The 15,216-nt window shown below is 29.8% G+C and overlaps 2 protein-coding genes across 2 annotated transcripts in view; one reads left to right on the forward strand and one right to left on the reverse strand.

Annotated features, from left to right (window-relative positions):
- Positions 1–15,216, reverse strand: part of LOC113401397 (protein scarlet-like) — a 23,144-nt gene continuing 7,928 nt past the window's right edge. Inside the window, exons 3-12 of the mRNA XM_026641305.2 lie at positions 14,764–14,812; positions 12,548–12,731; positions 6,797–6,949; positions 6,089–6,327; positions 3,643–3,853; positions 2,451–2,479; positions 2,261–2,366; positions 1,950–2,180; positions 1,289–1,424; positions 1–890 (exon numbers count right to left, since the gene is read on the reverse strand). Of these exons, the coding sequence (XP_026497090.1) occupies positions 502–890; positions 1,289–1,424; positions 1,950–2,180; positions 2,261–2,366; positions 2,451–2,479; positions 3,643–3,853; positions 6,089–6,327; positions 6,797–6,949; positions 12,548–12,731; positions 14,764–14,812 (1,727 nt within the window). The 3' untranslated portion in view covers positions 1–501. The remainder of the gene's footprint in view (positions 891–1,288; positions 1,425–1,949; positions 2,181–2,260; positions 2,367–2,450; positions 2,480–3,642; positions 3,854–6,088; positions 6,328–6,796; positions 6,950–12,547; positions 12,732–14,763; positions 14,813–15,216) is intronic.
- Positions 6,642–15,216, forward strand: part of LOC113401430 (ATPase inhibitor mai-2, mitochondrial-like) — a 25,374-nt gene continuing 16,799 nt past the window's right edge. Inside the window, exon 1 of the mRNA XM_064216961.1 lies at positions 6,642–6,652. The gene's annotated coding sequence lies outside the window, so the exon portion shown is untranslated. The remainder of the gene's footprint in view (positions 6,653–15,216) is intronic.

Consider the following 15,216-nt stretch of genomic DNA (forward strand, 5'->3'; position numbering starts at 1 on the left):
AACGTAAAAGATTTACTAGCTTAGATAACATCTTTAACACAACATCTTCCATATTGCATAGTGGGTCATAGACGATACGACGGCTTTAATGTTCGCGTTGGTACTCGGCTCGACCTCATCGACACATGCCAGCTGAGTTCAATTCCGTTATGCGATGTCGTCCACAGATGAGGTCTTGTGTTTTTAGAAATAATCACATTTACAAAACCAACGAAAGTGTACGGAGTATAAACAAAAATTGCGAAGAGTACAATTACAAAATTGATTTTAAGTTTGTCTGGTGGAATATTAAAGGTAATGTGTTTGTATGCCTGTCATCCACATAAGATACACAACGCTTACTCAACTTTGGTAGCTTTGTGTAAATTTTAGCAAATTCCAATTGAAATAACCAATTTCTCGAAATAGTAATACGAGTACAATAATCAGGCACTCGAAAAACATTCAAACGATGTAACAGTGAACACAATGAGGAATATGGTCTAAAAAGTTTAAAAAGTCCTAATAAACTGGAGTACCTCTACTCCTCTTTATAACCATGATAAACGCAATCAGATGGGCCACACAGTACATAATTAATAAGCATATGCAGTTCCTCCAGAAATTCTCTTCCGCGTAGCCGAATCTCCTCAACACATCCGGACCAGTTTTGATACACGGCATTCCTTTGATATTAACGCAGTTAATAGATTCAATAGAGTCCCATTGAATTATTGATATAGACTCTACCCCATAGTAGAAACCGGATACATACTTCAGCCATGAAATGTATGGAGATGCACTTCCCAGATTCAAGTAAATACCAGAGAACATTGTACCGATAAGATCAAATGGTACGGACACAAGTGCTGCGGTTTCCATTTTGTCGAAAACAGACGACAAGAATGAACCTAAAAAGCAAAAAACAAAAAAATAAACGTTGATAGGATTTTTCCATTAGCTAACATCGATATCGGTTATAAAGCGTGAAGGCTAAATTGAAGAAGTATTTTATCAAAATTATTTTTTTGTATCAATGTATAATATATATAAACGTCCGACACTGACTTAATAAAATAATCGAATAATGCAATAGAGAAAGTGTGAACTGATTAAAAAATAAATGATTTACAGTTTACGAGATATTCGGAGACAAAGTTATGTAATAAATATGTTCATTAAAGTAATTAAATTAATGCGATTCTGATAAACGAAAACTTATTTTTATTGATAGCAATAACGATATAAATATCAATATTATTTTAGAGATTTTAAAGAGAGAGAGTAATTAATTTTTAAGGATATATACCGTATGCATTCGCGTAGTTGGCGCAGAGGACGCATACGAAGCAGATTCCGAGCCAGTTCATGAAGCCCCCTTGAAGTCCAGCTATCGTGAATACGAGCGAAACGAATAAAATCGGCTCGATAACGGCTCTTGGTATCTAAAAATAATTTTAATTATAGTTTATAAAACTAAGAAACAATTTTTAGCCAGTATATGCAAATGACTCGCTAAAAAACCTAGTGAACCCAAACTTGAGGAGTTTACTAGTGTTTATGGAAAATTACACAATCCACCTTCTGGTTCAATTAATGAATATAAGAGTACCACATATAATATAATATAAGAGTAGCACATTATTGCTTATTGCGGGTTATTATTGTATACTCATTTGAAATACATTTACGCATATAAATTCTCAATGAATATATTAGATTTAATTTCTAAATTTCGCTTTTTAAATTTTAGTTTAATTAGCACTTTCACAATATAAAATTTATGCTCAATTGAGAATATCTTTCAATATATCTCGAAGTATTTTCAATTATTCTAAAACTAAAACATTTGGAAAATCTTGTGATTTCACAAAATTAGAAAACAAATGAAAATGTTTGTTTCAAGTGAATTAAATATAAACAATTTTGTGCTGAGTCGTTAATTGCAAAATATAAGTCACAATACATACCCAAAATATAACTTTCGAGAGATAATATGGTAAAGGCGCGTACAAGCCACTTGCAGTTTCTCGAAGGAGAATAGGCACTTCGTTTGGGAATGTAATGAAAACTGCATAGATGAAAAGAAAGATTGTCTCCGTGATCATAAGGTATAAAAGACCTTCAGCGTTTTGTATGTCGCGCTGATCTAATTCCTTGAAGTGGCCCATATATGGCACGGAAATGATGAGACCGACAAACTGGTGGAACAAATATTAAGTAATTAATTAAAAAAATTATACTCAGATAAAATCTACTTCATAAATCTTGTGATTCTCACCATAAGCAGAAAAAATTCCGCTATCCATATAGATTTATTATGTTTTATTGACAGTATATTTCTCCACATTAACCAATAAAATTGGACAAAATAGTTCACTTTGACTCTAAAACAAAGACAAATTTGATTTATATGTTTTTGAAAGATTGTTCATAAATAGTTTTTTCGTAAACACATTTTATATACTTACAGAGTTAGATATCGCTCGAAGTATACATTCTAGAAAAAAAAAAACAAATGAATTAGTAAAATTACTCAAATTTAATTGTTTTTATATTATATTGTACAAAACATTGTCACTGTCGTCATCAGAAGTGCTATTCTGAAAGAGCTAACTTTGTAGATCAGTTTTCAAAACTTGGACACCAACTCAGAATGGTACCCTGCTACCCTATTTTGATACTTGAACACTTTAAATGTTGTAATTATTAATGTCTATCATTTTCTAACATTTCTCGATCGTATCTAGGTAAGTTTTTCGGAGAATTTGTTTTTACAGACTATAAGTGTCTATTAAAAATACTTGATATTTTATTAATTATATACATTTGTTAAGCTAACTATATTATGCTTCCTCAATTTTGTTTTGTACCTGTTTAAATAAAAAATCCGTGACTATTAAATCCGCATTTGCATCGGCACCGCTACCTTCGACCATGCGCTACTACAAGATGTTGAAGAAAAAATTACTTATTGCATGTACATACATGGCCATATCAACTTTCATTTTGTACTTATTCGTTCCGACAGATAATAAAATATGATTGATGTATGGAGATTAACCCACGAACACTTTATTTTAATAAGTCGATATACTTCTATGTTACGCGAAAAGATTATTTCTTTTTAGATATATATTACAAGTGTATTTACAATTTTTTTTAAATTCTAATTTAAATAAAACTTTGATGAATTTCATCTATCTTCATTTTTCTTTTAAGAAGTTAAATTATAGATTTTGTAAAAGTGTATTATTAGAATATTTTTACTTTATGTAATATCAAAAATAATCATTGGAATATAGTACTTAAACGATGTATATTATTGTTTACAGCGTTTTAGTGATTGGTCAGAGGCGCGTGTAAATGAAATGTTCATTCTACCTGTGCTTATACTGACACGTTTTAAAGTCGGAACACAATAATACTAAGCATTTCCTCTTGGCACAAATAAAAGTCAGAATAAAAAAAATATATATATAAGCATTGATGTGTGGTCGTTTATATTGACTTAGTATTTTGAAACTTAATGTCTAATCTCAACGGAGCCAACTAAACAAGATAAATTATAGTGCAAAATCTTATTAGATTTAAGTAAAATTTTTAAATGGGCTTATGTTGCTGTAAGGATTTACGAAACAAGATTATAATAATAAGACTTACTTTTTCGTCCACTGTCCCGCTAAAATATTCTATTTCGTCCTTGACATCGCCAACTCGGTTTTCAATGTCGGATGCTATGTCCGATCTTTGATATTCATTGCATATGCGACGTATTCTCTCGCGACTCTCCATTTCCTTATCAATCTCGATCCCGAGTAAGGTAACGTAATATTCAGCTGCATTGAAACCAACTGGACACTTGTAATTCATGCTACAAGAGAAAAATTATAAGATACTGACTTGCCAAATGAATGTTCTACATCTTTAAAACCAATTTTATTAACAACATTAATTAATTTTAATACTGTCCTAAATGAGGTCCGTGTGATCGTTTCCGTTCGTAGAACAAAATTGTATATTTATATATAGTACCTACACACTTGACTAAAAATTTTACGCTTTAGTTGATATGTTTTAGTAAATATGAACTTGTCATAATCGGAAATATTCCAAACACGGTATTTTACACCTTTAACGTGTTACCGAAACCTGAGAAGAGAGCAGAAGCACGTGTTTGCTGTTTTCCTTATTTGTTTTTTTATATGAATAATACATAAATAATACAGTACGTATTTGAATTATTTTTTCTCTCTTTCTTTCTATCTCATGCCAGGTAAAATAAGTAAAGTACCGAAATTAAATAAACGTGCAGGAGAAGTGTGATCGAAAACTACATTTAGAAAAGTATAAGAGATACAAAGGAGACCATTAAGTTTATGTACATAGAACAAACAAATATAGAAAATGTTGGAATAACTTAAAAATTTATCATGCGGCACTGGACGACAAGTTGCTTCGAAAAGGTATTTATGATTAATAAACATTTATATTTGTAGCTACAACTAGCATGTACATTGTGCATAAAACGCCTTAACCAACACGAAATGTATATCTGTATTCTAGATTAGATAAACATTCATATATCGTTCCAATTACTATTCAAAATAAATAAATTCAAAAATCATTTTTTTAATAAATTCAGTATATATATTATGTAGGACATATTATATAAATGTTTTAATTGATTACCGCACCTTCACAATTCGTCATCTTGATTTTTTTCATTATTAGGATTTTTTTTATCTAATTTCTATTTAATTTATATATCTTATCATAATATATTTTATTATTAAGCTACTACTGTCTTTATAATTAACAATATTTATTGATTAATACTATATTTTATTTTATTAAAGGAAACCAACAAAACTTTATTAGCTGTATATTGTAATTATTCAAGTAAATAGTTTATTTCTTTCTACAATAATATTTATGTATATTAAGCCAACCTATCATTGATTATTCGAATGGTCTATCAGTTCGGCCATGCTCATTAGGAAAACGATCATAGAATTATAATAATACGTAAATAACGCAAGCAGCCACAGGCTATTGATATCGATTAATGAGAAATATATTTAACGATAATTAAACTATTATTAAGTAATGACCAAAATATGTAAGGCTAAGCGATGTTACTGTAAACTGATGTAAGGGAACGGTCACTTAGGGGACCATTCATTTATTACGTAAGACGATTTAGTAGGGGAGGAGGAGGGGATTTACCACCTTTACCAAAAAAATTAAAATTATTTGAAAAAGTTTCGATTGTCGAGGTTCGCTCGGATGCGTATAGGTATAAAACGATGTTTCCCTTCCATGGCAACGGGCGGGCCAAAAAATAAAGATTATTAGTACCTTTGAAATTACGAATAAATATTTCAAACAATTGATTCTTTGAAACATAAACATTAAAATAAACCAAACGTGTATTCATTTTTTCCTTCAGATTCTAATGTTATAAATGAATGGCCCCTTATTAATATAGTATTTCCGAAATAAATTTGTCACTAACATTACGTCATTTTTTTTTAAAAAGTTATTCTGTGTCAACAGATTGTATCAAAAGTTATGTTTATAATATGATACGCAGATGATTACGCAACACCGAGTATGTCTACGATCAATCAATGAAAAAAAAGTATATGAATGTCCAATTTGCAATATAAATAATGACATTATTTTTATTGAAGTTTGCTTTAGTAAGTTATTTTTAATCTAATGGGCTATACGACTTGGCCGATCAATGATAAGATATACTTTACATAAATAATATTAATAATTCATTTTTAATTACACTATATCTATGTATTCATTTATGGTTTTTTACGTTTCCTTCAAATTATTCATATTCTAAAATTATATTTCCGTTCTTTTTATAAAAATAGAATATTATAATTACTGACACTAAATAATTAATAACAGACGTAATTGCCCTGCTCACACTTACTTCATAATAAGAACTTAGTTAGTAGATTATTAACGGAGCGAAACAAAAAAAAAAAACACTCAAGACGGACACAAAGTTTGTAGAGACATAAATAAAAATCAAGATCTGAGTTAGTCAGTTAGGTACAAAATATTTACTCTATTTATTATTACTTACGAGGCAAAGAACTGATCCGCTTGGTCAATACTACCATGGAAGGCTATTCGTCCATTTGCCAATAGCACAACCTGGTGGAACAATTCGAAAACCCCTGAAGCGGGCTGATGTACGGAACATATGACCAGCTTTCCTCCAATCGCTAATCTTCTAAGACGAGAGACAACAGCGCTTGCTGCTGAACTGTCTAAACCAGTCGTGGGCTCATCACAGAACAATATGGGCGGGTCGTTTAGGAGCTATTAATGAAGAAATATTTAGGTTAAGGAAATATTAAATAACTAAAACAATTGAGTAGAATCTTTCTAGCTTCGAGTTATAATAGCTGGCTCACAAATATTGCAAAGCGAAGCGTAGAACATCCTTACGCAAACTCTTTACACTACTTTAGAAAGCGCGCAGCTTTTGTGACTACGTCGTGTGGCGTTGATTGTTTATTTTTTATAGGTATGTCAAACAAGTAGCGCGTATACTCGCGCAGACCGCATGTCTTGCGCGCAACTTTTTGTGTAACCATAATCTTGATCATGAGATTGAACTATGTAAAGGATTTATTTAATATTCTGCACTACGCTTCGCCAATAGAGTTCGACACATAGAGGTCGATCAATTATTATGAAGAATAAATTATACAGAAAAAAATATGGTTATTTCATAAAATTTACTTTAATAAAAATTTTGAAAAAAGCTGACAATCGTAAAACTTACCTGAACAGCCAATGCTACGCGTTTTCTTTCTCCACCGGACAACGCTTTCAATTTTGTACTCGTGCATGCCTTAACCCCCAAATCACCAAGCAATTGTTGGATACGCCTTGTCCGCACGGATACTGTGGAACGCTTGTCCATCATGAGACGAGCCTGTTTGAATTAAAAAAGTATTAGATTTTTTTTGTTATTTATATTATAGGTACACTTTTAAACATATACATTATTATATTATGCCTAGGTGACCTGATGCATAGACATCATGTAATATCATTCAAGGGACCATTAAATATAAGATCAAATCGTCTATAAAATGCTAAAAATAACGATTCTTTAATATTTATTTTATGGCAATGTTTTACTTTTATTCCATTTTATAAATAAAAAAGGCAGTTTTTTTTTCGTTTATTCACATTTAGCTAATATGCTTAATATCAGATTGATACATCGTTATCTATTTTATTTTCTAGCATCAAGATGAACAGGTTCTGTACATATTAATTGTATATTTTATGTGATATAGACTTCCGTGTCTCGGCAACCACTTAATGTCACTATGTCACGCAATGTGGGTCCTGCGCTTGATCTCTCTGCGGTCGTGTTTAATTAGATATTATAGTTAGACTAGAAAGGCAAACTTGGTTAGTCTTCTTTAGGATGGATTTAGGTGGTTAGTCATCTTTAGACTGGATTTTTATTTGATCAGAGTACCAACAAGTAACAGACTTAAATACCATTGCATTTTTTATGTTATATATTTGCGTATACCAAAGACGTTTTTGTCTTAACATTTTTTCATTAGGACTCGTTCCTATGTAGTTTCATATAAGTAACATTTAACTGGACCAGGTATGTAGGAGAAAAAACATAAAAAATAATAATATAGAAAACTAATTCTTTATTAAATGTTCATACATACATTATACATTACATACATTAGCAGTCTGTAAATTTCCCACTGCTGGGCTAAGGCCTCTTCTCCCTTTGAGGAGAAGGTTTGGAGCAAATTCCACGGAGGTGGAAATGGGTGAAGGCATGGAGGTAAGAGCAGTAGCTCTCACCTCTGGTACCCAATGTGAGGTCGAATTAGCGCCTTGTGTAGTTTTAGGTGATAGGCCGACGTGAAGTACCGTCTTGCCTTGCTGAGCACACTAAGCTTTTCTGATGCTAATTTGGCTTTATCTTCCAATTTATCGCGGAGATCATCAACGCCGAGTATTCTAGTTGTGGCAGCAATAGGAATGTTTCCAAAACGTGGAGATACGACGAATGGTGATTTTTAGCGGTTGTTTTTAGCAAATTTGTGTCTTTTTGGAGTTGAATTGAACTATGTTCAGCCAGCCTAATTTTAATTCGATTGCGATAAATTTACATTTTGTTAGTAGAATTGGTCCCTGTTAATCCAACAGATATTTAAAAAAAAACCAGTCGCAGACCTTGTAATATTTGCGTATTGTAACGTTATAGAAATCGATAATCTAAATTGATTAGAATATAATTTACATATTTGAGCTTAATAGTACCTATTATAAGATGAATTTGATATCTATTTATAAATTTTAAAATGTTATACGGATCTTAAGCTGTTATTATAAAAGACCTCACTTAAAATAACTTTTATGTTTGTCTTATTCATTTTTCTAAGAAGTATTTTTAGAGTATATCATACATAATAAGTATTTATGACCGACAATAAAAAAGGGAAGGTTTTCAATTAGTCAAAATAGTTAATATGAATGCTGTTCCATTTAATGAATCTTGACAGGATATACGAGTATCTTGTTGATCCCATAAAACCATGAGATAATTACTAATTTTGGAATATTGGCGAGTAATTCTTTACTAATTCAACCGATTTTTGTATTAAAAGGAAGATAGGCATCTCTTGAAACTGATCGTTACTGTTTTTATTTAAATTTAGTTTAATTTGCCAATATCTTATAATGAGATCCATATAGGTACATATGATAAACTTTTTTGGGGTGGTTTTCTTTTATTTTATTGTAATTCATTTTTACGGATATATTTTTGTGGCTTAGTTCTAAAACTATCGATCTGTCAACGACATAAATTAAAATCAAACAGATTTATTATGCAAATAAACTCGTTTAATCCTCTCCTAATCTGAACAGATTCTACACGTTTTATATCATTAATATTTAATTTTAAGACTCGTAGGAATGTGATATTCGTCTAATATTGTTACGTGTTTTTTCCATTAAATAATAAAATGATCTCTGTGACATTTGCTAATAAGAATTTGAAATATGTTAATAGATTTCATTTATTAACGTTTAAGGATTTTTAATAAAAACTTACTTTCATTAATACAACACTTGCTGTATTATATTATTAGATATCAATTTTATTTTCAGTGCGAGCGTTCTTTATAATATAAAAATAAATAAATTGTTGTACTGAAATTTGTATTAAACAAACTAGTCCTGAATCACGCTCGGTTCACCGTTTGGGCTTTGAAGATATAACGTTGGTATTTTTAAAACTTTGTGTTGTAATGCAATTACCACGTAGTCGTTTACGGATTACGGAAGTGGTGTTTCGTATCGTAAATGTACTATATAAAGAAAAAAAAATAGTATACTAAATAGTACTATTACCTGCAACAAATCTGTCTGCAGTGCTGTATTATATTATATAGCATTATATCACTCAATCCGTCGTGGGAAACTGTTTCCAAAATTTAATCGAGTTATCACCCACTCATATTAACAGGTTAAGTTAAATAAAAACTAGTAAAAAAATTTCACGCCCATTGAAAGAAAATAATAAGACGGGTTCAATCATTAGAATTCACCTTTTATGGCGTCGAGAACAGTTTTTTATGTATTCATAGCTAGGATACCATACCTAATTGGTAAATCTTTATAGACTATCTACATCCCAACAATACTAATAATTACTGGTACTAGGAGAATACGAAGGTTCAAATAACTGTTCATAATATTCTTTTTACTTTTATTATTAATTAATAACATTATGCAACATATAGGTTAAGTTATAGCAAATGCGGACATAGGTTATAGTTTCAGCACAGAACCTGAAACTGATGAGGTACTATAAAATAAAAGTTCGATATGTATGTTATATCTTCGATAATGCAATGGAATTATTAATATATGAATAACAAGTAAGTCAGATTGTGTTTTAATCGAAAAAAGAGGATAAAAAAAATCGATTAAGAATCGACTTTTTTGGTTTACCCTTGTTCTCTTTTTGGAAAATGTATTTAATTTTTATCTCGGTGAGGATTCCATTAAAAATTTTGTATTTTGTTCTTAAAAGTCGTGTATTTTAATTTCGAAAAGTCCATTTAAATATTATTAAGCTTTTAATTTTTAATTGAGCGAGTTCAAAAAATATAATTAAATGTTGTTTTTTATTTTATTTATTAGTATGTCATGCACCAAGACATTTAAGTAAGGTAATTATAAGCTCCAAAACGTTGATCGGGTCTGGTGTTTAAACTTCCAAAAATTTATTTGATTTCCAGATCTTTTAAATTCTAATTAAAATTTTGTACTAGATTAAAAAAATCTTTACGCTCCTATTTTTGTTCTTGTACCCACGAGTACATTTATAACAATGAATAATCCGGCGATATAATCGAAATTAATCCCTTCTTTTTTTACAAGAACAAAAATTTTTAATGAAAACGGGTTTTTTTTAAAATATTGCTTAAATATTTTATTATTATATAACGGTATTTGCGGTCAAAGGTTTGTTTTTCACGTTTTCACTTTATTATTTATATATATTAATAGTATAGTGGTGAATACTTTATACTTATACTCTACATTGATTATTATTTTTATGTAACCGAATCACAGTTTCTTTCATACGGGTAACTGTATTTCTTAATATTATATTTAACAAACCGCTATATTTAGTTTCAATTAGAAGCACTTAATTGTGAAAACAACGACGGCTAACGGCATAACGGATTCATATCTGAGGTTTTTTATTCATTATGTTAATATAAATAACTTTCCGTTTTCATTATACATTTGAAAACAAACAAGCGACAACTAGAAAACCGGTTGAAATGAATACTTGTAACAACTTGAAACTATTTCTAGACTGCAATTATGTTGCTTGCTGTAATTTTATTTAGTTCCTAGATTTTCAAGGACGACACTGCTTATTACTGTATTTATTAGTCAACTCATTATGCGTACACTTTGCTGAATGTTAAATGAGCGCAGGTAATTATTTATGACTTCAATAATTACAAAAAGGGATTTTACATAAGGATGTAATCAGATGAGTTTACTTAATAATTACTTTTTAATAATAGGATAGCTTTTGTAGTAATTTCTCTTCACGCATGAACTTATATTGTTTATAGATTAACAAAATTCAAGTAGCAGCAAGTCGTACATTAATCCCCTATCTGCTAGCCCCTTCGTGTTTGAAATATTAAATTAATAGGTTTATATTAATAACATCACATTATTTATAATGTGATGTTATTAATATTAATTTGATACAATTAAATCGCGGTCGTATCTCATCTATTTAATACTTTTATTTAAAAATCTTGTATTATTTTTCTCTAAAATTATTGGTCTAAATAATTTTAATCTAAATAGTCTAAATATTAAAACGGCATTTTATTTCAACGGTTTCTTTTATATTTTAAGTTATACTAATTTCGAGTTTGATTAAATAATTATTTGATAAATCAATTTAAAAGTTGCAAGGACAAAATGAAATAGGAAAAATGATTTGTTCGGTTTTTAATATTATATTTCTAAAAAAGTTCTATAAAATACAAATATTTATACACTTTACTTTATAAGTACCACTGACTATCATATCCCACCAGAAGTTTCTTCCTGAAGTGTTATAATATTTTGTAGGCATATTGACTTTACGAATACTTTTTGTATCACTTCGGTATTTCAAGACTAAACTTTAAATAAAGTACTGAATAATAATAATATAAAGTGTACTTTTACAAAAAAAATTGTCATTAATTTCAAAGAAATGCTCATATTCTAATATTTGAATGTCTCATAACGAGTGTCATAATATATAAGTATGTCATATTTAATGACAAATACCACATGATACTATTATTTTCACTTGTAATAATCTGATTTGCGCTTATAAATCAACCTCCAAAATCAGAATGAATTTATACTATACTTTCGTGATTATGTCACGAAACTATATTTTAGTACCGTATGTCAACTATTTTTGTTAAGTATAGAATAGGCTGTGATGGTCAAAAAGACACAATAGTGATCCGATAAGGTATCCGATTCTTATGGAATGAAGGAAACCATAAAAAAACAACATCGAAATCGGTCCACAATCGACGAAGATATCTACGTATACGCATGAAGAAGTAAAACCATATAAAAACTCCTTCATTTTTTAAATCAGCTACAACGATTCAAATCACTATAATAATACTTATTTGGATAAAGAATACATTCCATCGGAATAGTAGTTTTTCCGTGAATTAAAAAAAAGCAAAAGCCTTAACACCTTTTTAAAATATTAGTTTATTATATTTTATAATTCAAACAGTGTATAATTGATGTCATATAATTCAAAATTAATAAGACAACAGTCTTAAGCAATAAGTGTGTTCTTTGTAGATAAATAGAAGATTATTCGTAAAACTTAATAAAAAGGCCTCAACGAAATCTTACATACAAAATATTCTTCAATAGATATAAAAACACACAGTTCTTTATTCGACATATCGGAAAGGTCACTCACCATGAACTCCATGTGTTCAGCAACGGACAAATCGTCGATAGACAAATCCTCTTGCGGTAAGAAGCCAGAGATGCGGGCGATGAGTTCGGCCCCAGCGAGACGCCCATTCAACATCAGGTAACCCGACATCGCGCTCTTATCTCGACGGCTGATGGCCGCGAGTAAAGTGGTCTTGCCAGCCCCACTGATCAATAGAAAAGTTTTTTTAAAGTTCACAATAAAACTAAAACACGGATAAGGTTTAAAACATTATTTTATACATTCTTATATATTAAGGTATTCTCAAGGGTTGAAATGAACGGACTTAACACGACGTTGATCGAATACATAGGAATATTCGGTATAAATGATGCCGAGCTGAATATTTGGTATGATTTAAAAATTGCAAAATTACAAGTGTCTGTGTACCTATGTAATATTTTTTAATAATTGCATATTTATGAATATAAAATAATAAAAAATACAACATATCACGATGTTTTCATGACGCAAAATTACTTATAAAATAAATTCCTAAACCGGTATGTTATGATTGTAAGATATGGTGTTTTCTCTTTATTCGAAGTACATTGGGCAATTCTTCGAAAGTTTATCCCAATTAAATAGGTTAAATAATAATATTCGGCCCAACCCTAGTTTAAAGAGTCCTGTTAATGCTAAGTTAAAAAATACTCGAAACTCGTCAGTGAACACGTAAGGCAACTTTTGATTTTTACATATTAATTATAATAATAACTATTATTGGCGACAGCCAGCATTACTTATTTGTATATTCAAGTAAATTTTTGATGTTTCACTTTCGAATTCATAAACAAGTTTCATATTTATTCTTCCTGCCCATGTTATAATATTTTTTATATAGGTACCTAATTGGGAAAAATAAATAAAATAAATATATAGTTACACACTTTTTATCGTATTAGCATTATTATTTTGACTTGGACTTATTTTGTGAATACTAAGTATGGTTAAGCGTATATACTACATACATAACTGTCTTTACTGATATTTTGTTTATCTAAATTTATTAAGGTCAAATTTAATCAATCAAATTTAGTCAATTAATAAATCATAATTTTATATAATTCACTAAATTTATGGCTATTTCGTAATTTACAATAAAATGGTAAGGTTTACCAAAACCGGATTAACCACGTCTATTAATACGTCTCTTTACCTTACCATTTCCTATCTTCCTAAAATATTATTTATTCTTTAGGTTTTTACTATATTACGAAGGTATGTCATAACTAATGAAATAGGATAAAATCTGCCTTCAACTATATCATTAGCCCCAAGGCAGTTCTCTACACTACCTAATGGATACGACGACTCTGAGCATCTATCATACATATTTATATTTCATACAAACAAAGAGAAGCATGCTTTCATTAAGAAGTAATTATTATAAATGAATACGCGTCATACTTCATTAATTCATGCTTCATTTTACAAACATCATAATTGGGTTAAGTTAAGTTAAAGCAATCAATTGAGCTAGACGGACGTTATGTCAGATGGGTTAAAGAAACAGCGAACAATCAAAAATAATCTCAAACAACAGACTAAGCATTGATCGATTGCCGACCTTACCGACCGGCGAGTAGCGGATAATTTATTTTTATCAAGGTAATAATTATTCTGGTATAAAATAGGATACCTTTGTTCCAATACGTTTAAGTAGATGAACTGGATAGACAGTTTAATTTAATAATAATAATAATATTGACGTAACATCAGATTAATTGTGTTGAGTGTCGTAAGATCCAGTCTACATTAGGTTGGGCATACAATTTATTAGTATGAATAGAATATGGCGGTCCTACACTTTAATTATGCATTCGACGTTTTTTGTCAGAGCTTTATCATCGTTGGTTCTTTTTTCTTTTTGGATAGAACATATTCTATCCAAAAAGAAAAAAGGCCAAAGCATAAGTTAAGGACTTTTAAAGTCAAATGATGTAGTTTAAATTATATTTTCATAATTATATTTGTGTAGATAGACAAGTCATGGTCGACCGTAAAGGCTGTAGTTTTATCGAATTTCCCTGATGTAAATAGTGCAATTTATATTAATATAGTAATATATAAACTGCACATTTATCAGGTCATTAACATATCTCTTCGACCTTATAAAAAACTCTAAAATAAATTTTTAATTTTTAATATTGTTTGTTTTATTTAATCTTTGTTAATTATGAATCTTAAGCGCTCACCTTGAACCCATTAAAGCCACCAAATTGCCGGACGAGACGATTCCGCTTACTGGAAATAAGGAACAAATCATTAGCATTAAATATACAAAAGAGTCGAGATAGCCCAGTGGATAAAGCACCTGGATCTTAACTGAAGGCCGTGGGAACAAATTCGAACAATGAACTCGGAATTTGTATTTACTTCATTTGTATTTTAAAGTTATCTTGTGCTTGTCGGTGAAAGAAATTTTAAGATCATCAATTCAACATCAAAATCAACATTAGAGCACAGATGTCGCGTATTGGAATATGTTCCAAATGTTCCAAATGTTTACCTTATAATTCTCCTTTTAGAGCCTTTCTTTGCTTGTTAATGAAACTTTTACAATTTATTCTTCTTTGTTATTTTAATATCCGTATAAATTATAATAAATATAATCTACATACAATATATAACAAACATGTTCAAATCAC

Source organism: Vanessa tameamea, chromosome 2, assembly GCF_037043105.1.
Source record: "Vanessa tameamea isolate UH-Manoa-2023 chromosome 2, ilVanTame1 primary haplotype, whole genome shotgun sequence".
In the NCBI taxonomy this organism is placed as follows: Eukaryota; Metazoa; Arthropoda; class Insecta; order Lepidoptera; family Nymphalidae; genus Vanessa; species Vanessa tameamea.